The following is a 24,912-nucleotide window of genomic DNA, read 5'->3' as shown; positions in this document are numbered from 1 at the left end:
TGGGGACATTATAATGAGTAAAAAGAAAGCGCTTTTGGCACAGCAAACAGGTGCAAACAAAGCAGATTAGTTCACACTTGTACTGTGTTTGGCTCAGTGCAGCAGACAGCCGTCTGGCGCCTCGCTGGATAGGAGGTTGGAGTTAATTAAAAAAAAGGGTATTGTTCCACAGACATTTGTCTTGCTCGTGTGTGTGTTGTGTGTGTTCCCCCGTGCTGTGTTTTGAGATGCGTTTGAGACCTTGGGGACACCTCTAATCAAAACACACAGACTGCAAGCCACCTAATCCTCTGAATCCACAATGATGGGGTGCATTATGAGGCAGTGCTCCTCAGTGATACAGATAATTTGGTGATTAAAGTTGCTCTACCAATGACATGACCATATGGAAAACTGAAAAAAAGGGACTTATTAAAAGACGTGCGAAATTTACATACTGCATTTGTTTGGTAAATAACGAATATTCTCACAATGTCTCCAAAATCATAGTTTTACATGAAAATGTACCCTAACATAGATCTAAACAGAGTGCACAGTCATTAATATTTTCAGCAATTCATTTTTTTCTGAAATAGTAGAACGCAGAGACTGCGACAATAGCTTAAAGAAATGACAGCACTGTCTCCATTTTCGCAACCCCACACAGGTTTCCATTTATATGTAGGACTGAATTGAAAATGGTATTGATTGCTGTCAAACCAACAAATTAGCTGGCCCCATAACAGGCTCTATTTCAGAGCTGCTGTCCTCAGATGAAGCTTGGATCAGTAGATAACCTTTAACTGTTCCAGAGGCTAAATTAAAGACAAAAGGTTATCAAAACATCCAGCATGGGACTCCCAAACATCTGAACAATTACACTCACCGAGCTGCAGGTCTGTTCTAAAAAGAGCCACACGAACATTAAAATGATGTGTTATGTCAGGATTCTTACTCTGTTTCATGCAACTATATTACAATGTACTGTACGTGTGTTATACTTTATGTGCATAACTGCATTCTTTAATATCTTATTTTGAAGCACCTTTTACTTTGCATGAGACAAATTCTCATATCTATTCAAAGAGGTTTCTCTTTAGTAATAGAATATATATTATTGATGTGCTTCAGCTCTAGTTGCCAACCTATTTTAGCCTGTGAAGCTACTTCACAGCGACCCCTCTTCAAGTCCAACCAAAAAGTGATATTCATTTTAAACAATTTTTATGAGACATTCAGATCGTATCTATGATTTAGAGAGTGAATTTAGGTTGTGTACACATAGTCCTCAACATGACACTTGCTAAGCTGGTGTTATGGTGTTATGGTTGGACAAATGAAACCTGTTGCGGCTGTATGATACACCGCTTGATGGCGTCAGGTTGAAACACTGCCGGTAATTACGTGATATAAGGAGCACAAAAGTCCCTAAAGCGAGGGTTGGAGGGTTGGTGGATGGGTCCAACAAATCCGGACGGAATGTAAAGCGAAACTATGATTGTTTTGTGTTTCTTTGTAGTCATTATGTCTCTTACTGTGAGTTTGTGTCTCTTTGTTCTCATTTTGTCTCTCCTTTTGTTGTCCATGGTCTCGAGGACTCAAAACAACCCGACAACTGCAATTCACATACTCACATGGATTAAAATGCACGTGCGTCTGCATTTTGAATGTCTTACACAGAACCTTTAAATGATTTTAGAGAGAAAAAATTTCTACAGAAATGATTTTCTTCTTCTTTAAAACATTATTTTATCATATTTTATTCATATGTTGTATTATCATATAAATTGCATTGGGTTGTAATTTGTTGTGTTTCCTTGAATCATCTTGTATCACACTGTATTCTATATGATTCATTGTATAAGATGGAAAGCTAATTAGTCTAAAAAGACAACTTGTGTAAATCTGGGCCAAAAACATAAAAGGGAAGACGTGCTGTTCCTGCTGTAGCTTTAAAGTAGGCTACCCTGGTTTTTCTTACAGCATCTGGTCTGGCAGTGATATTCTGAGTTGTTTTTGAGCTAAATTACTTATTAATTCCCACAAAGCCAACAGATACATTTCAGTTTGTAAAGTGAGACTTGCAGAGGAAAGACTAGAACATAAAAGACACATTAGAAAATGAACACAACGATAGCAGCTCAGAGGGCGTCTATAAAAAGACTCATTCCCCATTTCCCAGCTCCTTTTGACTAGATTACAGCCTCAAGCACATCTATCTCCCACGAGGAGCTTTAGCTGCTCAGGTTGCCGTGACAAATGAGCGAAATAGTGTCCTTAAATGGGATGTCCCAAAATCTGCTTGAATGAGAAAATGTGGTGATGTCTTAACACTAACACCCGTAGTAATCTTAACTTTTAGCAGGATGCAGTAAAATGGCAAAACAGACAAGATGAAATATTTTCTCAACATCTTCAGTCACATTTTATGAAAGTCAGTTTACTGTTCACTGCAACTTCAGTTTATACTGAGCAGCACAAGACTTCATCTGACCTACAAAAAGCTGTCACTAAATCAGAACATTTAACTCATGCTGACATTTAAAATAAATACCACTATCACTCAATGAATCGCTGCTGCCAAAGTTAAGTTCTTTTCATCATTGCACAACTCTAGAGATCTGAGACATTGTTTCAAGGTGAGAGTCCACCGAGATTGTGTTTCTGAGTTTAATTTCTCATTACAATTATCATGAAATATCCTTCATCAGAGTATTTGTCAGCACCTCTGTCATCAAAAGCATATTACACTAACAAATATGTAAAGCACAAAATATACAGTGAACACAGCGGTAGTATTGTACAGAAAAGAAATTGTCTGAACAAAATCAGAACTATTGTTTGAATAAACAGGGCCGCCCCTAAGGGGGTAAAAAGGTAACGGGGCCCAGCCTCAATGGAGAGTCAACTGACAATTTACTGAACCTTTTCAGGGGCTGAACCCTTTCTGTATGTGGGCCTGGAAATAAATGAAAAACGAAAATGTAAAATCCCTTTATCTCCAGCATTTCATCCACCTCACATCTGCCAGCTGTGGTGATCCAGGCAGCAAAGACATAATGTATGTTTATATGATGACGTATATAAACCTCCTGAATTTGATTGAAAAATATAGAGTTGAATGGGAAAAACTCCATTTGAAAATAACAACAAAACACTCTATATACAACTGAGAAGAGTTTGATGTGATGAATTTTTACTGTGGTGAGAAAATGAGCTATATCACATAGTGTGTTTAGAATAATGACTGCCATTTGATAATTGTGCCAAGAAAAAACTATAAATTATTATTAATAATAATTTAGTGAATGGACATGGTCAGAGAAAGAGCTTCAGATATGCAAAATGTAAAAAAAAAAAAAAGTCACTATATAAACATATTTGAAAACCAAAGCACTCCCTTGATATTGACTGGGAATAGCACATTGCGTGATACACATTATCATAATGTTAAGTGTGTAATTACTATCTCATGAACCCCCAGTGAACCCTGAAAGTGAGGTAAGCTGGGAAATGGAGTTGTTTAGGACCATGAGGAGTGCGATGTCGAGTGTCCCTGTGGAGGAGAGCATGGGAGAAGAGTAGTGGAGCGTCGTTTTCTGTGGCTGCGCGCTGATCTGATCCCGGTGATGCTACCACTCAAGTGTTGCATGCTGAAGAGTCCCGGCGCTCAGTGAGAGAGCTTTAAAGGATGTTAGGATGAAGATTGAAAACGAGGAGAAATAAAGATGAAGATAAGAGTGGTAATTATGAATGAGGCATGACTGTAATGTTCTTTTGTGGGGAGCTTTGGTGTTTTTGCGGCTTAGAAGTGAGTTACAGGCAGAGCTATCATTATATAGTGTGCTGTGACCTAATTGGACTTTGTTGTAAATGATTTTCATCTTTCACAGTATTCATCTTACTGGAATAATCCTACAGGGGTGCACACATCTAAAGATTTTTTTCTGCAAGGGGGGGAGTAATTATGAGCATGTCTGAATTCAGCAGCTATTTTTGCACCTCTCTTTTGCACGTTGTCCTGTTGACAGAGCATGTTGAGTGAATTTGAGTGCCACAGCTGACATTTTATTTGCAGCAATGCATGAAGAAAACAGCAGCTGCAATTCGCCTCGTGTTGTTTTGAAAGCTGACATTTAATTAGCAGTTATTTCTTGATTAAAAAAAAAACAGCTCTTGTCCTGAAGATTATTTTCTAAACTAAGACTTGATGTTGTTTTTAATGCTTTTTTTTCTTTTTTTTAAAAATAAATTTCACGCATCTCTCCAGTGCCAAGGGGTTAGTGGCATCATCATCGTCACCATGGTTACCAGTTTTATGTTGGTGTACAACAGCAGCTCCAGCAACAGATCATCCTCCTCATCTGCATCATCGGTGTCCTCCCACCGTTTAGATGGCCTTGTGCAATCCACAAAAAAGCCACAGAGACCGAAAAGACTTCCAACACCAACACTTGAAGGGTACACAGGTGTCATGGATCATAAGGTAAACATTCACCATCTGCGCACTGTGAAACGATCTGTCTCTTCATGCAATTTCATGATGCACACTGATGATGTTGCAGCTGGTTCTACCTTTGAAACATGAGAATATTTATGTTATTTCAGTGAACATGTCCAAACTAGTGTCTAATGTCTAAAAGCTACTCAGGAGGTATTTAATGAAACTGGCCTTTTATGCTTTATCTTCTGTTGAAACCATGAAAACCGTTAAAAAACAAAATACTTCAAAGAAATAAAAGATGCAGGAAAGTGGTGCTGGAGTGGTGATGTGTTTAAGTTTGGGGTGAGGGATCAGGTTCTTGTCAGTGCATTTGGTGCCTACTTGGAGAGGGGAGTGGGATTTAGGGGAATAGCATACTGACAGGTGAGAAGTGGCTTTTAAATGTTTTGGAAGGAGCACATGGAGGCCAGCAGTAGAACTAGGAGTGACAGAGAGCAACACATGGGGTTTGTGGAACCAAGCTGAGGAAAAAAAAATGCAATAAAGTCTGGGATGTGGGAAGACAATTTTGCTCAATGCATTGATTTAATTGCTGCATTACAAACAGCAGCTGTCCTTTAACATGAGAGTATTGCCCTTACTCTCCTGCCATTCTACAGCAATGGATTTCAACTCACCAAGTGCATTTGGAAATATTTGTAAGAAAATGTGTCAAGCAAACCAGCCGTTGAAGAAATACTTCACCCACAAAATGACCATTTGTAGCTATATCAATTAGTCATGCTGCTTTACACTGAGTTTGTGAAGAAAATGCTATTTTTCTGGGGCACACTGTAGCTCACCTCATAGAGCAGGCACCCCATGTACAAAGACCATGTCCTTGCTGCAGAAGCCGTGGGTTCAATTCCACCCCTCTGCGTTTTGCTATAAATTATCACCTTCTCTCGCTTGCTCTCCCCTCTTTTACTCTATTGCTGACCTCTCAAAGAAGCCCCAAAAATCATCTTTAAAAAAAGAAAATGTTTTCTTGCACGCCTCTGTGAAAAATGGTGAATACATAGGAGACCTCATTTATCTGCAAAACTATATCAAAACGTCTGTTTATAAACTCTCACAAAACTTGTGCAGTTTAATCCAAGTCTCATTTATTCAGCAGTACGCTCAGTACTTCCCGAACAAATGCATTTTCACCAAAAAAACAAACAAGCAAACAAACAAAAATCATTATTGGATTCTGGCTTTGAAGAGAGCATAGATAAGTTTCAGTTTTAAAAAAGGCTTTTGTGAAAATGCATGTGTCTGCGAAGGAGTGTGTGCAAGAATGCATGACTAATTGATAAACAAAAGTTTGTTTTGTGGGTGAAGTATTTCTTTTTAAAAGAACACTAATTGCTGCGGCACTTTGGCACATATGTAATACAAACGGCCCTTTATCTGTATTCTGCTCTCATCCGGATGAAGCAGAGAGACGAGCATGTAAATGTAGAGTTAAGATATGTACTGAAAATGTTTCTTTGAAGCTCCGATGTTGCCTGGTTTCAGGGCAAACTGAAGAATCTTCTTCTTTGAGTTTGGCCTGTGAACAATGTCTCCAGAACAATTGTGAATTTGATGTCCAAGTTTTTCAGTTTTGGCAATACAATGATTATCGTCATTTTTTATTATGTTTTTTAAGGGAGTGCACAGTTCTTAGCAACAATGGTCTCTAAATATCATAGGCCTACTTGAACGTGTGCAGCAGTGTCTGTTAACAAGGAAAAGCTCCAAAAATAAGAACGGAATTTGTTATAGCTTTATTGTCCCATTTGAGGCTGTAATAATATCAATTAATCTCCTAAACATTGAGGTCAAGAACTGAACTTGCTGTGGTTGTACCATCTCTAAATTCTCTCAGTACTTTACTCTGTTTCTTGATTCATAATTAATGTGCCTAGCATGAAATATTCAACGACAAAAGCACTAAAAACAGGATGGATTTCTACTCAAAGGGCTACTCGAGACATCAGCGCTGTAATCTGCTGGTCACAGTCGGTGTTATCGTAATGCAGAGGCCTATCATTCAGACACAGCACAGTGTTACAGACAGCTCATTCAGATAGATAGATCATTCAGATGGCGTCGTGTCTCCCCTCAGTGAGAAAGATATGCAGCGAGGCACAGCAGAGTGGAAAGTACATTGCGTTGCTCTGGCAGCACTGGGCAGGAGGAGGAAAAAGCATTGTTTACACTTCACCTTTCAGTGATTAATGATCGGCGGTGTGAGAGAGTGAGAGCGATGCTGGTTCAGAAAGAGGTTTGAGGCTTCCTGGATTTCTGCCGTTTCTGAGTTCCTCTGAGAGGTTGAGGCTCTCATCAGTTGCCTTTAAAGTCAATGAAAAAGAAACACTCATCTACAGATTTTACAGCAGATTTTCTCTCAGGATAAATTAGTTTTTGCAGTGTAGGCACTTTATTATTCACAATCCTGCATGACTGTCCACCTCCTCCTGGTTGACAGCTGATTCATGATGGATTCACACTGCGACATTTTCATACTGCTTAGTGTCACTCTGCCCCCCCACCTCCTCCCATGGGGGCTTCCAGCTCTTTCTGCTACTGCTGCTGCACCCTCCGACAGAGCTGGGGGAATGACTAACCAGACCAGACCTGCTGTAGGATCTGAGGAGTGGGTGGATCGGTCTGTACTGTTCCCTTCAGGGTTGTCTGAGGTCTGCTGCTGCTGCTGGAGGGAATCTTGGCTTTGACTCACACACACAGAACTGCGTGCATGCAGACAACCCCATGCAAATGCCCAGACATGTTGTTAAAATTTTATACCCTCATCAGTGCCAGGGATGCTTGAAAATGCGAGGAGAGCTCTATCTAATGTGCCTGCTGGACCCAGTTTATGGCCCGTATTAACCTATGTGCATATCCTGTTTGCATGGGCTGTGATTTCACCAAGGTGGGTGATGGGCTGCTTCGCTCATTTATGTCTCACTCAAGAGTTCGCCAAACACTGAACACCGCCAAGATTGTGCTGCTTCATGCTGCAGAGGGTTAAGAATTTAGCCTTTCCTTTAGCCCTTGCAGTCTTTAAGTGTTTACAGTTAAGTGTTTGACTGAGAAAAAGAGTCTTTGTATATTCATTACCTTAGAATGAGCCCTTTATATGTACATAAGGGAGCCGATCGTCATCCAAGGGAATCGCCATCGTTGCACTGCCAATGTTTGTACAGTAACCCACAACAGACAAACCAAATACTAGCTCCAGACGGGGCCATTTGCACACATCGTACTGTGTAAAGTACAGGAGAAAATTTAGATAAAAAATTAGCAAATTAAAAAAGGCGCCCTGAGGTTTGACAAAGTAAAACTTCCTCTCATGCTGAAAGTTTCTTTGCACTTTTTAATTAAATTATTTTATCGGCGATCATTACAATAAAGTGGCAAAATGCCAAATATCAGCACCAATAATCTGCCAGGCCGATAATCAGTCAAACCTTAGAGAGAGAGAGAGAGAAAGAGACCTCTGAGGATAACTCTGCTCACAGAAAAAAAAAACTCCTGAATGTCTGGATCTTAAGTTATCAGAGAAAAAAGATGAGCACACATTTGCTGTTGCTGGGCTAGCAGCCCATCTCAAACATACTAAACAGCATTACAGAAACACTGATTTGTAACGTGAAACGGCTTTATTTTGTGTTTTTACTGGTTTAAATCACTGGGTCCATTTGTTTTGGAGAGAAAGAGACCTCTGCCGATAATTCGGCTCCCAGTAACAACCTCTTGAACATTAAACACTGAACTTTCAGCGAGTTGTAATTTGCAATCTTCACCAGTAAATCTCCTCAAATCCTCCGCACCGTTCCTTTAATGGTGTTTTGAAAACAGCAAAACAGCAGGGTTGGAACCCACAAATCTATACACTGTGAGATCAGACTTCAAAGTTACAGTCCACATTTATGCGGGGCATTTTGAGCAACTTGCAGGGAGTCTCAGCGTTCATTATGTTTCTCTCCGCTTGCCTTCTGCAATGTCTGCAGGTTTTTTGTGAGATGTCCTCCTCTCGCATGTATCTCTTTTCTTTGACAAGCCACAGTAATTAGAGCTACAGAGTTGAATAGACTCTTTCAAATACACACACACACATGCGCGCCCCCACACACACATTTGGGTTTGAACACCTAAGACAGCCGCTTCATCCTTGTGCTCAGCTTCTCTCTCTCTCTCTCTGATGTTTTGCCGATTTCAGTTAAAGAGATGTTGACCTTTGAAGAACTGTCAGCAGAATCAATCTACATTGGCCTTTATACACTCTAATCACAAAGCCTGTGTGAGAGCAAGAATGTGGATTGTGCGCCTGTGCCAGTTTATGATGTACCTACTTATTATGGGCAATACCTCTCTGTGCTCTCACAGCCTATAATGCAGTCAGCCTTGGAGAAAAATGTGTCATTATAAAGTCAATTGTGCTAAAAAATTCTCCCATCTATGCTGACCGGTCTCTATGTATGATGTGTTATACAACAGGTATGTTAATGTACAGCTTACTAAGTGGATGAGGTTCCAGGTTATGCAAATTTTTAATTCCATTTAAGGTAAGGGAGCACTCCTGGAAAAACAGAATATATTATCAGCTGTCAGCCACTTCCAGATGTGCTCTGGCTGATCTGATCGTGTTCCCAGTAGAGAATATTATAGATCCAAGACGAAAACTGACAGAAGGGCAGGACTCAAATTACAAATCCCCGTGCTACTTCAGCACCACGGACAGCACAGTGGATTTATCAATACACCGCACAGTGAGGCTACTGATATTTCAGAGTCATGGTCACGGCCATAGTATATAACTTGTACAAATGTCAGTCAGACAAAGGATCACTTATTGCACAGCCCTACTAAGAAAGGGAATGGCTTACCTCCTCATGCAAACTCAAATCCCTACTGCAGATACCTGTGCAGTCTGCATGTGTTTACACCTGGCTTTTCCCTATCCAGATAATGTATTCAGATATAGATTGCACTATAATTCTTCATGTGAATGACAAAACCACCTTATTAATTCACATAGCTGTGCTATGAGATGGAAGTGGTGAGAGGCAAGAGCTGACAGAGAGTCACAAATATCACTTTCTACCTGGTCATGTTGGAAACAAACCAACAATATTTCATCTTCCTATCAATGCTGTGCTAATGAGGCTACGTACTCTGACATGCAGCCATCCCCCTCTCTGTGTCTGAGGTTGACAAGATGAAGAAGAAGACAGGCGCTTTGATTATCTCGCCTTTATTCCCTCAAATTAAGAACAGAGCAAGTTTAGGATTGCAACTTGAATGTGTGTTACCAGGAGGAGCTTAATGAGATGTCAACTGTCAGGAGAATTTCGGTGTGATTAATTGGTCTCGGGAAAAAAAGAAAGCAGCTTTGATCATTAAACCCTCACACCACAAAACAGGTGCCACTTAATCCACCTCTGCTCTCAGTTGAGCCATTAGCCTAATGCTGTACACTTTAGAAGGTGTACAGTTACTGTTATAATACAGATCAGCATCTAAATAATTTGTGCTGCTGTAAGCGAATATAGCTGAGACTTCATGCTTGCACACCACTGCACACATGAGAGGATGTTTGACATCAGTTTTCTTATTGTCAACAGATCCTATAAAAAGACCAAAAAGGACAACAAATTGATCCTTCTGTTGTCTGTGTAATCAAAACCTAATATGCTTTATTACTCTGAGCCACAGATCTCCACTGATGCACTGTTGCAACAACCTGACTGTTGTTCTGATCGACATTTTCCTTCATCATCATGTTGCAACGTAGTCTGTAGCCCTGTCTAGAGCCAGTGTTTTGTTTGTCCATTCTGGGCTACTGTAAAAACATGGCGGCGCAACATGGCGAACTTCATAAGCAAGGACCCTCTCTATATGTAGATAAACATCCAAGGTGGCAAAAGAAAAAACGATTCTTATTTTCAGGTGATTTTACACAAAAGAAAACATATGAAATTCCATTTCTGCTAATATAGCCCCCTAAATCCTTTAAAATATGAAGGTGTATTTTTGTGAAAGATCAAAATCACCATTTACACCACTCTGAGGAAATGTGTCGTTCAACCCGGAAACCACAAGGAAACGTGCACACAATGAGAGGAGGATATTTTGTGATAAATTCTGAAAGACGGAGACACCGGTTAAAGCTTAAATCAGGAAACGTTTAATACCAGTACTCCGGTCGATACAGAAAGGAAAGAAACATGCAAACTGCCGTTCGACACAGAACAGAGAAAAAACAGTGGTATTTTTACAGTTGCCATGACACATATGGTAGGTATCACTTACTAACATGTCGGGTACTACAGTTCTCCTGAGAAGTAAGGTACGTGTTTGTGTTGCTATATGTGCTGGCACTGGTCCATCTCAGGTACCCATGGTCAAACATAACTTGCAGGTGCTGAAACTTTCCCATAGATAGGTATGTGTTTACTTAAGGTAAACAGAGTTCTAAACTATTTATGGAGCATGCATAATCCTAAAAATACATACCAACACACAGTTTTCAGATTAAAAGTGCCCCAGGTTGTCAAGCTAATGTCAACCGGTGCAGACAAGACAAAGGCTGCTATCAAGGCTGTTCTAAATCAACACAGGTTTGTTTTCACTTTGCTCTGAGCTACTCTCAAAGCCCCTGGCAAAATAGGCACTGCTATCCATCAATGACTTTGGATTCAGCCAGATACCTCGTCTCTAGTTAGGGAAAATATAATCTCCCTGCCTCGTGGAAATTGGTTAGAATGGACACAATGTCAGACTGAAGATGGAAATGAAGTGTAATGAGCTAACAGTTCTGACTGATATCAGGCAGTTGTGCATGTTAGCAGGAAATAATAGTGAACATGCTTTGGAAATTAATTTTTCCATTCCATTTTGGCAATGTTTGAGGGCACCATTGTATGCATAAACTTCACAGAATCCTGACCAAGCAGCATGCTCAGAGGCTGAAAAATGAAGCCAATGCAGATGTGGCAAAACTGGCCACTTGTGCCTGTCCCCAAGACAGAGTAAATACCCACAGAACCCCAAAGTGTCCAACTTTACGGGAAAAAAATGAACATATTTAGAGCTTCAACAGTGCTTTCAGCACTGGATCCTGACGCCTAAAGGCATCTTTTCATTTGCGCACGATACACCCCTGGACGGCGTCAGTTTAAAGTGCGGCTGAACAGAGCTGGTCACATTGCTGTTATATGCTGTCGGATGGCCGGAGGACACCTGCAGCGTCAGCCTGATACACAGACGGGTGACGTCATTTTGGAGACGGGCCGTACGGAGCCTGTCGTGTGCGCATGAAAAGCCACAGAACGGGGTCAGGTTGAAACACTGCCTGTAATGACATAATATAAGGATCATAAGGGCACTTGTTGGGCGGACAGAAGCGGAGGTGGATAGGTCCCACAAACACCCGGACTTTTATGTGGGAGTCTGGAAGTTTGCTTCTCCTCTGAATGTGATGGGCTTTTTTCTACACCTTACCATGTGCCTCCTTCTTCTTATCCTAACCATCCACGTCGTTATTGCCTAATCCTTACCATCCCCGTCAGCATGTGCATTTGTTGATGTTGCGGCACTGGTTGCCATGTGCGTGTGCTGCTTAAACATAACCATCTGCCGCATCATCCCACCATGTGCATTTGTTGACATCACGGTAGCGGCATCCTGGAGAGTAAGCAGACGCAGAAGAATACCTGAAACATAATACGTAGACACGGAAGTCCACTGCAAAGTGCCAGCATGTGATGACTTGGAGTGAAAATTTGTTGTTTTAATAAGGCTCAAAGTTAATATTCTTTGCAAGTCGTACTGGTGCTCCGTGGTCATGAAATGTGGCTAAATAGCCATGGTGCCATGCCTTGTGTAGACACCCCCTCAGTCACACGGGTGGATGTAAAGCCCTATCAGACGACTAAAATGAAACAATATAGCATAATTTGAAACGATAGGTGATTTTCTATCGTCAGACAATATATTTTGTCATATTGCACAGCCCTACTAACAAGGGGAATGGCTTCCCTCCTCATCCAAACTCAAATCCTTACTGCAGATACCTGTGCATTCTGCATGTGTTTACACCTGGCTTTAACATGCATTTTCCCTATCCAGATAATGTTTTCAAATATAGAATGCATTGTAATTCCACGTGAATGAAAAAAATGCTCCTATCCATGGCAATAGGGCTGTTTTGTTCTTTACTTATGGCTCTTCTATGAGCTGCAGCCTTTCAAAAACTTTTAAGTTTGTGCTGTCTACCCCTCTTAAATTGTAAGGGGTGCGGGCAGAGGCTCGCGGATTGGAGGCTCTGGTGTAATATTAGAGACTGACTGATGGGGTTTGCTCTGAAAGCAATTATAATCCAGGGTTCCCTTGGGAAGTGTATAAACAGGATCATACTGATGAGTCTGTGTGGGAGGTAATTGACTCGGACTGGAACTGGAGCCATACTCTTAACTGCTTCTTCTTCTGCTGCTATGAACGTCATAACTCTTTCCCATTTTTACACCCTCTCATCCCAACACACATAAACATGCATGAAAAAAACTCAATACAGTTCACTGTAAGTGGGTAGTTTTAAATGAAAACATCACATATTTCAGCCACTTGGCATGAGAATGGGGTTTTGGATGTTTTCAATTAAGTAGGATTAGATGATGGGCTTACAGGCGGGTAGATCCAACAGCTTTGTGAGTGTTCACAGACCAGGCAGCATCCTCTGGATTTTACACTAAAATTGTCTTTTAAAGGATTTGGTTCAATCATAAACATCACATATACATGTGAACACTAAGCTCCAGAAATTACTGAAATTTGGAGCATGAACAAAGCACGTGAATCAGCATAAGAAAGTTTTCATTTGTCACATGAAGGATTTAAATTTGTACATTTTTAGGAAAATTGGCATAGTAAACATTCTTTAATTTTATGTGCCAATGCAAAGGGAGAGATCCCCACAGATTAGGGATTTAACCCTTTTAAACCTGTATCAACATCGGTTTTGTTGTGCTTAATTTCGGATGCTTTTCACAATCAATTTAACCTTTTGAAACCTGAGCAAATTGGTTTGATTTCTTCTGAAAACGTTTCAATTTCAAGAAATTAGTAAAAAATTACAAGAAATGACCTGAAATTTTGTTAAAAATCCAGGAGGATTATTTAAAAAAAAACATTAAAAAAATTGGGAAAAATATCCAGAAAACTATATTTATAAATATTTTAATTTAAATCTAAAGTTATGTAACAGGGGGAAAAAAAGTTTACGTATATAGTCTTTAAATTTTCAGCACTTTTTTGGGTCATTTTCTTGTTTGTGTTTTCTACTTTTCTTCATTAACTTATTTTCAGGTAGTTTTTCACTAAGTTTGCTCATTTGTGGGCTATGTCTTGTAAAGTTGCTCATTGCCTTCTTCCCATGTTTCTGAAAGAAATCAAAGCAATTTGCTCAGGTTTCAAAGGGTTAATTCACCAAATCATTTGTACATTTGGGAGATTATATTCTTAGTTTCTGTGTTTAATGATAATAAACTGTCGATAGGACTGAATGGGCGGTTATGTATAAAGTTTTTGAATTTTACTGCGATAAAGCTCCTCATTTGTACAAGGTGGTTTTAATGATGCAAAAACTACATCTATATACAGCTCCTTATACCGGAGGCCATTTTTGATATATGAGAAGCTCGTGTTGATAAATGCTCCGGTTCAGGGTTTATTGCACAACTGAATTCTCCCCCATTATAAGAGAGTGAGTATCTATATTTGGTTATCATCCCAGTTGGGAGCATAAATATTTATCAGTGCCACAGGTTTGTTGCAGAGTTTTCCAGAGGCGATGATATATCTGCCACTCGAATCAGAAACAATTTTGTCTGCTTCAAAGAGGATGTCTTTATGAATAAGTATTGCTGTGCCTCTGGCTTTAGAATCAAATCTAGAATGATAAACATTCTCTTCCCAACTACTATGTATCCCTCTAACATCTCTATTACAAAGATGCAGTTCCTGCAAACATGCTATGCCTACATACAGCTGTAAAAGGTGAGTTGAAATTTAGTATATGGAAACCAAATGGAAAAGTCCATTAGTAAATACGAGTGCAGTGCATGTCGAGAAGATGCAGAAACATGCCTGTTCTAAATGGACCGACTGCTTGGTGTTCAGTATTACTGCTTGCAGCTTCTTTGAGAACCGCTCATCCAAACGACTTCTCAATTGACACTGTGCTTTGTTAACTCCCGAGCGATACAACTGCCATGACACAGTGTGCCCCTTGCAATGTTTGAGTATACACATCATTTGCTAACAGCAACATATTTTGTACCAGACTATTTCCAGGAACAAAATTGTTCATTCCGATGGCAATATAATTGAAATGTGTACATTTGCTACAATGTAACATCTCCGTTCTCTTGTCATCTGCTCTTGAATGTACTGTAGCAAGCGATGAAGGGCGAGCTGTACCCAGCATGCTGTTCCACCCAATGTGAACTTCTGGTGGTAGCAATGCAGCACTAATAAATATGTCCCATAGATCTCAACTCATATCCACACTGACCTTACTCAGTAATACACCTGCCAAGTGTGAAGTCCATCGGATGAATTATTGTGGAGAAAATTGTACAACATACATACAGAAAGACAAACAGAGACTCCAAACATTTAGTTTGATGATTTACCCCTTTTGTAGTTTATGATATAACTATGATTTTCCTATTTTGGTTAAAGTAACGGAGAATGAAATAAGAATCTAAGTTCTCCAACAAATCCCATTTCAAATCTATAAATAATGTAAAGTAATATGCAAATTATTGTTTTTTAAAAAAAAAATATATTAATAGAAAAGAGGAGATGTATGGAACCAGAACTAGAATAAACAGTACAGAGTGCTTTTAAATGCAAAGTAAATTTTGACTCTTCACAGTTGTCAAACAGTTGTCAAAAACGTCCTTAAAAAAAGATTACAAAAACACTGATTGCCCAACAAAGATGCTGTAGCCGAGCCAGCCCTCCAAGCCCTGTCCATATCCAAACTAAGTGCAGCAAGTGCTAACAATTCAAGAACTTTTAAGTCTGGGAATGCATCGATATTCTCATGAGTACAAAAATATCTGGGGTATTTGTGTCTTCCTTCCCCCAAAACTACATACAAAAAAACAGTTATAATTCATTAACCCTTGGAAACCTAACCAAATAGGCCTCACTTCTCTCAAAGAACATAGAAAGAAGGCAATGAGCAACTTAACAAGAAATTGCAGAAGAAGTCTGCAAAAGAAAACTTCCTTCAAATGTGCATCAATAAAAGTTAAAAACAACTCGCAAAGTTGCACATTTCTTTTTTTTTTATGTTTTTGAAGAAAATCAAACAATTTGCTCAGGTTTTAAAGGTTTAAATACTTGTGAAAGGCATCTGAATGCAGCAAAAAAAAAAAAAAAAAAACCCAACTGATTTTGATCCAGGTTTCAAAGGGTTACAAATTGAATTTGAGAGTCCTTCTCTGCCTCAAATAGTACCTGGTAAATTTCCAATTCAACTTTAGCCAGCATGTGTCCAGTTTCTACAGCAAGCAGAAAGTCCTCAGCGTCCTGCTGCGTACATTTTTGTTCCCAGTGCACTAGTTTTGTAAGAAAGACATCTTCTATGTTGTGTCTCTTTTTCTGAGCTGAGGTAAAGGAGAGGGTAAAGGATGAGGGAGATGTTGTGGCACAGAGGAAAACAGTGTATGTGTTGACTGGTTGGCGGCATCAGAGACGAGTAGAGTAAGGGGAGATGATAAAGGGTCCAGGTAAAGTTACGAGTTATGAGTTACGAAAGTAACTGAGGGTGAAGAACTGCTGGTGGAGGATGTCATCCCTGCTGAGGACGGTCCAGAAAGTAACAGTTCAGCGGGTCAAGTAAAGTAATGAGGGAGGTTGCCTGGTGCAAAATCAGATTTGGTTGGATTAACACTTGTGGTGTCTGGGGTGCAGACTTCTGGGCTTTTCAAATCAGTCCCGCTGTTGCCTCTTTAGATCGTGTTAATCCAGAAAAGTGTTATCTTATGAGGTTATGCATTATTGATCAAGGTAGACAACCGTCTGTCTGCATGATAAAGTGTAGACTGAGTGTGTGTTTGGGAGTCAGCAAGTGTTCAAGTGCTAGTTGCTTCACAAATTAAAAGACCTCTTTGTTAATCCAAGGCTTATTATGAGTAAAAATTCAACATTAATATTCAATGCATTACGTTCATTCATTTATTCATTCATTTAACAGTCTGTGGGTCTCATCTTCAGCTGCCTGCTGCCTGAAATATTCTCCATCTGATTTTGAAAGCCTCTCTCGATGTGATACACAGCCTATAAGTGGCTATTTCCCAGCATCGTCAAGCTGTCAGAAGCTCAGGGAGCTGGCACTGGAGCTTTACCGTCAAGGACACTTTTAGTATTTCACAAGCACTTCAAACCACGACACTGTCCACCTTCAATTGCCTTTTACTAGTTTAACACATTCCCTGACTTTTAAAATGATTGAAAGTTGCTTCAGAGTAATTGTTCGGATGGTGCCACAGGGAACAGCACTCTATCTGCTGTATGTAGAAGAAGAAACAGCTAAAAGGGCTGTGACTTTTTTTTTTCAAAAGCTAAGGCAGGGAGGGTGTGTTTGTGCAGTGAAGTGTGTAATTTGCTCCAGCCAACCTGTTATTGAGGGAGGGGGTCTGCGTACAGAGAGTGCAAACACACTCCAACTAGACACGGTTTGTTTTGGGCAATGTGTTGGGGAATGGAAATACCCGTTCCTCAATGCATAAAGAGGCTGAGATTGCTTGTGTGTGTGTGTGATAGTGTGTGTATAGAGGGGATTACAACTGGTTTTGGATCTTGACACTTTGTAGACAGTTGCAGACTATTGCCAAACGTGATTGTATTACATATCAGGGTCGACATTGAACTCTGAAAAAAGATTTCATCATTTTATGCCCACAGAAACCACCACCTGTGCACACACATACAAATGCAGAAGCAGTCACACACAAACACACACACATTCTTGTACTTGTATCTTTGTGAGGACATCCTTAGCCCCGTACCCTAACTGTAACCTAAACCTAACTGTAACCTAAACCTAACTGTAACCTGAACCCTACACCAGACCTTTATCATTACAAACTTGTCAAATGTCACAGTTTCGTCAATGATTTTGGCGTCAGACACTGACACAAAAAGCCACCTATCATGGCGGTATGATATGCAGACGGGCAGCATCAGTTTATAATGTTGCCAGACACCTTCGGTTGCAGCAGCGTCATATGCAACTGGTCCCCATGAGTCCAAATCGCTGCTGGACGGCACCTTTTGCAGATGCACGATATGGACTGATGGGCAGGGTCAGTTTAAAATTTAGAAATATGGTAGAGATATTTTAAACAGTACGATGGCATAACAAATACATGCAATTTAGCTGTTTCAGAATGTTGGGCAGAGTTCACAGTAAAGCAAATATGCATTGTGCAAAGATAACAGTCCAAGGTGTGTGTTAGTATAACACATATAGATGGTGTCCATTGGGGGGATGAGAGAGAAGAGAAAGTGTTGCCTGAAACCAACTTTAAACCCTCAAACAGGCCTTTGCGAAAGTAAAGACCAGCAAAAATGTCCTCACTTTCCACTTTCTGGAAATAGTCACTTTCCAATCCTCACTCTCTTGCAAAAATATATTAGTCCTCACTATGTAGCATGTACAAGTACACACACATACACATGCAAGGCAATCAAATGAGCGGTCACATAGATAGTGGTAGAGTAATACAAATATAGCAGCAGTGGCAATGCAGCCTGTGGTGCTGGTAATATCACCTGTATGTACACACACACACACACACACACACACACACACACACACACACACACACACACACACACACACACACACACATTCCCACCTCAGAACCTGATGGAGTGTGAAGCTCGGAGCTCAGTTCAGAATGCCAATGTAGCTCTCTATTAAGGTTGAGAATAATTCATGTGAAGAGTCTCTGGGTTTTTCGCTGTCGGATCACTCAATCCAAACTCGCCTTTTTCAACTTTGAAAACCTTGCTGGACACAAAACACGAATACCTGGTCAGTATAATGCAAACCAACACAACAGCCCTGCCATATCCTTCTTGACAAAGCTTATGACCTCTGCTGTTTGTGCATTCCTTGTTTTATGGAGGAGAGTAAGTTGTGTTTGACTGAATAAATATACAGGCTTATGCGTATTCATGATGTTCCTTCAAAATCAAAGCACAGAATAGCCTCTGCTCTGCTGTCAACCTACAGTGCATTTGAATAATAGGATACCTGACAGAACAGCCCATTACCAGTCGAGCTTCTCCACTCGGTGTGCCAGTTACACTTTATTCAGGTCCTGAATGGCTGCCAATGACAGCATAATCACGGTAATTAAGGGCAGGATATCCACTTTAAGTTTGCACTGTTTTCAGGTGAAATTTTGTGCGTGTGCTTGATGATAAACTACATTAACTTGTGAATATATCTCCAAAAAGGCCTGAAAATAAATTCCAAAATTTTGGTAACATTATCAGAGATGCTTGGGGAAAGTGCTGTTTTCGTGGCTGTGTGTCATGTGCGATTGTACAGACTGTGCTGAACTTTGACAGGGTCATTAGTTTTTCCTCCTCTGCTAGTAAAACTTGACCTTGATGGCTGCAGATTCATCCCTTCTGCACTCTTACATTACTATCTTGCTACATTCTAGCCATGTGGTGATCCCCTGACTCCCCTGACCTGAGTGTTTTATTAAGTTTCATGAAGTTTTGTATGAACGGTCATTTTCCCCTTAATTATTACTTAACTTTTTCTTTAGTACAGTTAGCAGGCCAACATTAAATCTTGTCAGTACTTTATTTTATGACCAAATTTATAACAGAACTAAGCTTTTAGCTTTTGAAATAGCCAATGAAGTAACGCTATTCCTCATGCGTAAATGCAGACAACAAATCTCTTCATTGTGAGTTGGAGAGCAGCGCTGCAGCTCTGCTCTGCTCTAGTCTCTGCTATGTCCATATCTTTGAAACTGAAATCACTATTTTCCTCATTAATGATGTGTAAGCTGTTTCAGAATTGCATGTATGTACGTTGTGAAACCCCCTATGTAAGTGCATCTTACTTTCGGAATAATACGCCCTTTAAATGGCAGGAAAACTGTGCTGCTGATTTTAGACCACCTTTTTTTTGTTCACTGTTGCAGTTGCTCTCTGTTGTCTCAATATGGCAAAGTGCTGACAATGCACTTGAGCACACACCATTTTAGGACCTATAAGCCCATGGGCGCAAGTACGTTTGGTTCTTACAAAACGTGGGAGCTGGTCGTTAAAATGTCAACTGTAACTGCCTGAAACTAGCAAACAGTTGTGTGCACCTATGCACCACTTTAGAGGCAGTAAAACAGAACTGGTTTTGCAGTATTCTCTGAATGAAACTTTAATTAATTATGACCTTTAACCTTTCACCTCCACAGCCTCTGAAGATGCATTGCAGGACTTGTGCCCTGGTGACCAGTTCCGGTCAGCTTACTGGGAGCAAGAGAGGCGAAGAAATCGACCGCTCTGAGTGCGTTATCCGAATGAACGATGCTCCCAGTGTAAGATATCAGCAAGATGTTGGTCGACGCACAAGCCTGCGTGTTGTAGCTCACTCCAGCCTGCAGAGGGTGCTGCGAAGCCGGCAGGAGCTGCTCAACGCGAGCCAAGACACCGTGTTCATCTTCTGGGGACCCAGCAGCTGCATGAGACGGGATGGAAAAGGCCACGTTTACAACAACCTCCGGCTGTTAAACCAACTTCTGCCCAAGCTTAAAGTCTACATCATTTCTCGAATCAAAATGCTGAAGTTTGATGAACTATTTAAAAAGGAAACAGGGATTGATAGGTAAATGTCCACAGTGTTTGTTTTGTCTTTGTGAGGTTTGATTTTGAGACCTTTCGTGACCTTACAGAGACAGCAGCACACCTGGGTGTGTGAGAGAAGAAGAAAAACAAGAGAGGGGAGAACACACAAAAAAATATCTTCAACTCATGAGTTAAAGCCATTTGAAATGAAATTTAAGAAGGGTGCACACCATAGACTTCCGAAAAGCCTCACGTATTTTTGTGTATTGGCTCACAAAGGAATAAGTCCGAGCTCTAAACACTGGCAGCATTGTTAATAGGATTTCGATTAAAACTTTTCTGTTATCTCTGAAAGGATTTTAAGGGATCTGATTCATGCCAAGTTCACAGTTGACCTGCTAATGCCAGGCTTAGAGAGAGAATTGCAAAGTATTTTGTTTTGCAGTGATACCATGTCATCAGACCTTCATAGAGATGACTCTGAGAGACAACACTTCCCCTGTCATCATAAGCAGAAAAAACAAAAAAAACATTGCAAGTATGTGTGAATCAGTGGAGCGAGAACTGGCAAATTATTCACTGAAAGTGACAAATGAAAATCTTAAAATAAGACTGAACACATACACAACACTCACATGACAAGTACAAACGTGTCTCATCTAGGAATAATGGGAAGTGGCTGGATGTCGAGTCCTAACAGACTCTGCCTGCCCTCATGCTGTCCCTCTGCTTTGACAGATTTTTGCTTTGGTATACAGGCTCTATTTTTTTTTTTTTTTGAGCTGGGGTAGGCAGTTTTATTTTGGCTGCAATGGGCAAAAATCCCATTATGAATTTTGAGTGTAATGTAATTCATGTGGACTGAGAGAGTACTAGACTACTTCACCTCTACTTGGCTCAAAAAATCTAGCCAGTGTCTGAGGAGTTTGGCCAATCACAGGTCATTTCAGAGAAAGGGTGTTCCTATTGGCTGTTCTGCAAATGCAGATGAGTGTGCACGTCCCATACGGTGAAAGCTTGATTCAATTGTGGATAATCCTGCACAGAAAGTTGCTTTTTCAGCATCTGCAACAACTGCCGACACTGCAGAGCAACCCAAAAAAGGAAGACCGACTCATCAAAGAAAGTCAGAAAAAGTTTGACAGTAAACAAAATAAATCACGTGAATATTGGCAAAGCTTCTCAGGGATGGACAGAAAATGCTGCTAATAGTTATGCTTTCTGCTAATATATAATATAATATATTATGAGACTGTCAGCTAGAGCCTAAAATTACAGCCCGTCCTCCGCCTCACTCTTTACTGCTGCAGACCACCTCAAGGTATGGCTGTCTGATAATACGTTTTTTAAATAGGTACCCATAGAACCAATTTCAATTCAGATTTCTTGAGGTCAGAGAGGATTGTTGGTCTGAAATTAACGTGATTTAAAACGTGTTATGTATGGACCTTAATCGCATCACTAATGCAATAACGCTGACAGCCCTACCTTAAAGACAGGAGAGTGAGCAGCAGCCTCAGAGACTGACCCCCAATCAGCTGCAGCAGCAACCAGAGTGCAGTGAGGGCAAACCTCAGTGCCAGAGAATCACATAGCCCCAACTCCCTGCCTTTTCCAGAATTTTGACTAACACAGCTTTAATTAGAGTAAGGAACTCTTGTTTAGATCTAATCGTATCAGGATCTTTGTGGCTTGATGCAAAATGTACTCAAATGTTAAAAACATTACACTGCAGGGCCTGTTCAAAGACTACATTTTAACTGGGAGAGGAGACTCTGGCAAACCGGGTTTTGCATTTTACATTTTCAGAGGCAGATGTAGCACATTTGGATCAAACAAAACTAATTTCATCAACATGAATGAAAGGGAATTGGCATACCAAACAGAGCTTTGATACACTGAGACCACCCTAAACACCAGGCATAATTATTTCTTTTTATACTAAATATGAAACAGATGCAAGTTTCCTGCCTTTAGCACAATTTAGTCACATGTTTTCTTTTGATTGTGCTGCAGGTACCTGTGTGAGAAAAACAGCTGAGCTAATATGAGCATTCAAAATAGCTTGTGAGCTTAATAGATAAAGACTGTTTTGTCAACGTTTCTCTAGCTATTCATAAACTAATTTGCATGTGCACAGTAAGCCAACAGGAAGATAAGAGGACATCACATTTGAATGGAGAATCCAATCACTTCAGCCTTCATGCTAGCATAATCGTTGTCAGAATAAATGTCTTGCTAAGTGATATTTCCTTTATTGCTGTGCACGAGGCATACACAAAGAAAGTCTTTCTTCAGTCTGTCTTTTTGCTTCGTCTGTGTTTATCTCTGAAAAGATGATTGATCAGATAAAATCTAGAATTATGGCTTCACAGCTTTAAACTCGTCACGTTTGATCAGTTAGTCTCTTGAAAGGAGCCAGTACTCCCAATATGTATTTACAATAAATGAGTGTGGACTTGCTAAAAATGTTGATCATCTCTCGTCTTTCAGGAAGAGTTCCAACTCCTGGCTGAGTACCGGCTGGTTCACCATGGCCATAGCCCTGGAGCTGTGTGACAGGATCAATGTTTATGGCATGGTGCCACCTGATTTCTGCAGGTAAACTCAGATCATATTTGAATCCAAGAATTTAGATGCGTAAATGTAGCTTTATTACACATCCAGTTAATGTGGAGCAGAATTATTTTTCGTTTGGAGCCTGGTGACCTGCCATATGTGCCAAATATTCCCTCTCCTCTTAACTGTTTTTGGTCTCCATAAACTTCTGAGGGAAATGTCTGTCTCTTTAGCTCAAAAATGGTCTGCTATGTTCACCAGGTAGTTGCTCACACCGTCTGTTGCCATTTGGTGCTGGGCAGGTAGAGTGACTTCATTCAAAGCTGTCTGTTGTGACTAAACACAATGCTGATGAGAGCTGAGAGGCTGAATGAAAACAGTAGTCAAGGCCATAAAACCAAAACAAAGAGCTGAAAGATGCTTGTCTGATGTCAGAAAGAACTGTCCACTCTAACTGCTTTCTGTGGGGGACGGAGATTCGATTTTCCCTAACCAATCACTAGAGAGCATTGTGTCCATCTGAATCTATTGTCATTTTAGTTTGACACAGATATGGCACCTTCATGGATGTATATGATTGCAATGCAAACATTTAGGCTGTTGGTTTTTCCGGTGAGGAGAGAGAAGTAGGTAGGCCTTCAAACAAAACAGTGTTGGACGATACTGAAAATACATGCTGTCCATGTAAAATACATTTGTTAAGTGCAATTATTTGAAAAGGCACCAAAATTACAAGCAACATTACTCACACTTTTTCACATTTTAACTGCAACACTCCGCAACATCCTGATTCATCTGTTAAATTATACATCCAAGACGCCATTGAAATTTCTTATCCTTAGGACTGTTCAGTTTGTCACTTCCCGTTTGAACAAGTGGGGCAAATAGTGCATGAAGCAGATGGGCTGCTCTCATCTGTTGCAGCTCCAGTCTGTGATTTACTTTTTTCTGACAACATGGATGTGTTTCTACATAAAAACCTTGTCTGGTACATCTTTAATATGGTCTTCAACTTGTAATGACAATATAACATTTACTCCATGCAGGCAGGCTGGTGACTGATTTCAGTCTATCTTGACATTATAAATTTGAGAAAATAATAATAATAACAATAATAATAATAATAACACATTTCAGTGCATAGGCTGAAAATGCAAAGTACAGCCCTTTATTAAGTTCACTAGAAGTAGAAGAATATTTTGGCTAATATTGTTCTCACATGAATCTACTAGGGCACAAAGGACAGTTTGACACATTTGGATATTCATGGAGAAATGCGAGACAGATTGAAGTGACTCTCATGCCTTCCCCTGAGCTTGGCGTGACCGTGAATATCAGAGGAATAAGATGGTGAATAATGAACACATCTGTGAGCCCTGTTTCTTCTGATCTTTCTGTTTTTCTTTGTTCCTCTTTCCATTTCTTCCCCACTGTGACTCCCTTCCTCCCCCCTCATCTCGCAATCATCCCCACGCTATTTCCCACATCTCTGCCTCACACTTTGACTTTCATGCCTTCGCTTCTCTCTCTTCGGCTCTCCTAGATCCTCCTCTCATCCCTCTTTGCCGTATCATTACTATGAGCCCGCGGGGCCTGATGAGTGCACGATGTATCTCTCCCACGAGAGGAGCCGTCGAGGAAGCCACCACCGCTTCATCACCGAGAAGACAGTGTTTGCAAACTGGGCTCGAACCCTCGACATCCACTTTCACCAGCCAGACTGGAAACCAGCTGCTGTCGCCACCAGCATGAACAGCTCATACGCTCCGGTTCCAGCTGGATCCTGAGATTCACTCCAGAGACGATCCCCAGACGTGTGGAATATGTGTGTGGACAGTTTCCAGCGCTCAGATTCCCTCTCTGGACAACATGAATGCATGAGACGGTAGCAGGACAGAGCAGGCTACTGATGTGGCTGTTAGCCCGCTGCCTGAGCAGCTTGGCAGAATGGGATCATTGCATAATAGCAGCACAAAGCCCCAACAATGTTTTGGAAGTGTAACTATAATAGGATGAATTTCATACTGGAA

At 40.5% G+C, this 24,912-nt stretch overlaps 1 protein-coding gene across 1 annotated transcript; it reads left to right on the top strand.

The window, feature by feature from the left end:
• The first annotated feature begins 3,619 nt into the window (after positions 1-3,619).
• LOC121941245 (alpha-N-acetylgalactosaminide alpha-2,6-sialyltransferase 5-like) lies at positions 3,620-24,669 on the top strand. Its single transcript, XM_042483998.1, has 5 exons — positions 3,620-3,722; positions 4,250-4,465; positions 19,954-20,363; positions 22,817-22,924; positions 24,426-24,669. Exons 1-5 carry the CDS (start codon positions 3,708-3,710, stop codon positions 24,667-24,669), a joined length of 993 nt encoding a protein of 330 aa, XP_042339932.1. The 5' UTR covers positions 3,620-3,707.
• Positions 24,670-24,912: the final 243 nt, after the last annotated feature.

The sequence above is a fragment of the Plectropomus leopardus genome, chromosome 3, assembly GCF_008729295.1.
Source record: "Plectropomus leopardus isolate mb chromosome 3, YSFRI_Pleo_2.0, whole genome shotgun sequence".
In the NCBI taxonomy this organism is placed as follows: domain Eukaryota; kingdom Metazoa; phylum Chordata; class Actinopteri; order Perciformes; family Serranidae; genus Plectropomus; species Plectropomus leopardus.
Note: the sequence above shows the minus strand (reverse complement) of the source record. Positions and strands in the feature narration are given on the sequence as shown.

What these genes read in the sequence shown, in the direction of transcription:
- LOC121941245 (XM_042483998.1), top strand. An exon ending in AAGGAAACAGGGATTGATAG is followed by an intron (nt 20,364 to 22,816) that starts GTAAATGTCCAC and finishes CTCGTCTTTCAG; the next exon opens with GAAGAGTTCCAACTCCTGGC. An exon ending in GTGCCACCTGATTTCTGCAG is followed by an intron (nt 22,925 to 24,425) that starts GTAAACTCAGAT and finishes CGGCTCTCCTAG; the next exon opens with ATCCTCCTCTCATCCCTCTT.